The sequence below is a fragment of the Priapulus caudatus genome, unplaced genomic scaffold (assembly GCF_000485595.1).
Source record: "Priapulus caudatus unplaced genomic scaffold, Priapulus_caudatus-5.0.1 Scaffold2010, whole genome shotgun sequence".
In the NCBI taxonomy this organism is placed as follows: domain Eukaryota; kingdom Metazoa; phylum Priapulida; class Priapulimorpha; order Priapulimorphida; family Priapulidae; genus Priapulus; species Priapulus caudatus.
The window spans coordinates 13,672-16,328 of record NW_014579071.1 but is presented as its reverse complement, the minus strand read 5'-3'; the positions used below and the strand labels follow the sequence as shown (position 1 = coordinate 16,328).

Here is a 2,657-nt window from a genome sequence, read left to right as displayed (position 1 = left end):
GCACGCACGCACGCACGCACGCACGCACGCACGCACGCACGCACGCACACACACACACACACACACGTACTGTATATATACAGGGTCCCGGAGTCAGAAACAACATGAGTGTTAACATTAGCCTCAACGTTCACTTTGTCCCGTAGAGACCGTCGACAGAAACATGGTGAAATTACCCATGTGCAGTTATGAGAAATATCGTACTACGATATATGATATATAATATATATATATATATATATATATAGTAGAAAGTTCTTAGGTTGCACGATATTCAGTTGTTTTACACTCCATTTAGTTTTACACGAGCGCTTTCATCTTTATAGACTCTTCAGGTGCATGTATAATATATATATATTTATGAGACCGATTTTGTTTCTGACAACAAGCCCCACGCCGGGTTAGTAACACACCATAAAGTCCCGCTAGGAACTTCCAACACTTTCACAGACGTGTTCTAAGGAGAAAGCTATAACGCCTGAGACACACACACACGTCGGACGAGTAAACGTGAACACGGTAGTCACAGAAGAAGTATTTTAGCACAAGCGTTTTCAGACACGATACATCGACGTATACACATATATATACGTATATATATATACATGCATAAAAAGACTTAAATTAATTAGATCCCTAACGACGCAGCACACACCCACTTGTTTACAGTACAGCGACTTTCGGTCGTGCGCGAGCACGTTCTATTGTTTCGCGTACTACACGAACCTTGTGATTGGATCTGGATATGTAGCGGGTGCGATGGGTCCTCTATGTAACTCCCTCTATACTCATACTGTCCACTCGGCAGCGCAGTCTCGTCTGTAACCACGGCAACGCGGGAAAAACAACTTAACGGATGCCAAACAACTTAAATTAATGTATAAGCATGAATACGTGAATACACCGTGTGTCCACGTGGCCCACACGCAGAAATACAAACTTAAAACAATACGTAGACACGAACATGTCCGTGTGGCGCCACCTATCCCCAACATATACGTCTTCATCAGATATCCTTTTCAAACGTGCCCCGTGGCGCCACCTACCCCCGGCACGCGTGACATGCGGCGCCACCTACCTGTGTTCGTAGCGCTGAGTTCGTCGCTGCGTTTGCGGGTGTGGTAGATGATGATGACCCAGACTAGCGATGTCCCGACGACGCAGCAGACGACCGCGATGATGATGACGCCCGTCGTCGTACTGCTGTCAGACAGTGCTGCCACCGGTGGCGGACGCTGCGTCGGATCTGTAACGCACGGGCGGAAAATCTCGTTAGTCAAATGATTATTCTCCTTATAATTAGATGATTATAATATTATTATAATTATAATAATCCTTATATTCGCCGTATTATCTTCCGTTATAATTGGTTTTCATAGACGTTCTGTTGTTATTACGCCTGAATGCTTAACAGCGTTTAACTGTCAACAGTTAACTGTTCAATTGTTAAATTTAAGCGACCGCAGCCAATCATTTCCGTAGCGTCGTAGCATCATCGCACCGCTACAGAGGGCGCCACCGCGCGCGTACATTGCCACAGAGGGCGCCACTCACCTGCGACGACCTGCAGGGTTGACGATCCTCGCTCGGTGCCGAGAGTGTTTGACATCTCGCACGTGTAGACTCCGGCGTCATCGCCGTGCGCCGCTACAATGATCAGCAGCTGTTCATCCGCCGTGAAGAAATGTCGCTCCGTCACCCGCAGCGGCTCCCCGTCCTTCAGCCACGCCACCTACGGGAGAGAAACGCAATCAATCGCGTGTCGTCGCGCCGGTTTTTTTATTGTTTAGCATATTTTACGTAGTTTTAACGTGCGATAAAAAATTGTCCAGATGTTGTGTCGCTATCTCAATTCTCAAATGTTTTTTTCTGAATCTTTTTTCTGTAAAATTAGCTAAATGACGGCTAATAAATGCCTTGGATAAAAACCTTGGGTTTGGGGCTGGCCGCTTTTTTGTTAAGTGTATTTCACATAGTTAAATGTATTTTATATACATACATGTATATATATATATATATATGTATACGTACCTTAGGTTTGGGGCTGCCGTTGGTCATACACTCCATGACGGCTGTGTCGCCCGCTCGAGCGTTCTTCCCTTCCATCGGCTTCACGAACGATGGCGGCTCTGCAACGACGAGAGAGAGAGAGATGCGTGTTACGAGAGCGACACCCACACACAGACGCTTGCTTAGTTACGGGAGCGACACCCACACACAGACGCTTGCTTAGTTAGCCTGCAAACAACTGGTTCTATAGCTACCCCACCCCAGACTCACATCTACACCTCCCTGTAGACACACACACACACAGGGGCTTAGCTACGTACCCAGTACTGTGAGCGTGGCGTTGTGAGCGATGCGTCCCGCGGAACTGTTGGCGGTGCAGCTGTAGGTTCCCGCGTCGGCGCGGTTCACGCGCACGATGAAGAAGACGTCGTCCTCGGGGAGAACCCGCATCCTCCTCTGCTGCGCGGCGGGGAAGTCGTCTCCTCCATCCTTCTGCCACGCGATGACGGGGGAAGGTTGTCCTCGCGCCGCACACTCCAGCCGCGCCGTGCTGCCTGCCTTCACCGTGATGTCTACGGGTGTCTTGGTGAACGTGGGAAACACTGTGCGTGAGAGAGAGATGGATGGTTAGTTAGTGTGTTAGGGAG

General features: G+C 48.6%; 1 protein-coding gene across 1 annotated transcript in view; it reads right to left on the bottom strand.

The window, feature by feature from the left end:
* Positions 1 to 2,657, bottom strand: part of LOC106818072 (leucine-rich repeats and immunoglobulin-like domains protein 3) — a 19,853-nt gene that overhangs the window by 4,036 nt on the left and 13,160 nt on the right. The window contains 5 exon segments of the mRNA XM_014822793.1: positions 727 to 819; positions 1,079 to 1,246; positions 1,555 to 1,732; positions 2,032 to 2,129; positions 2,331 to 2,612. Of these exon segments, the coding sequence (XP_014678279.1) occupies positions 727 to 819; positions 1,079 to 1,246; positions 1,555 to 1,732; positions 2,032 to 2,129; positions 2,331 to 2,612 (819 nt within the window).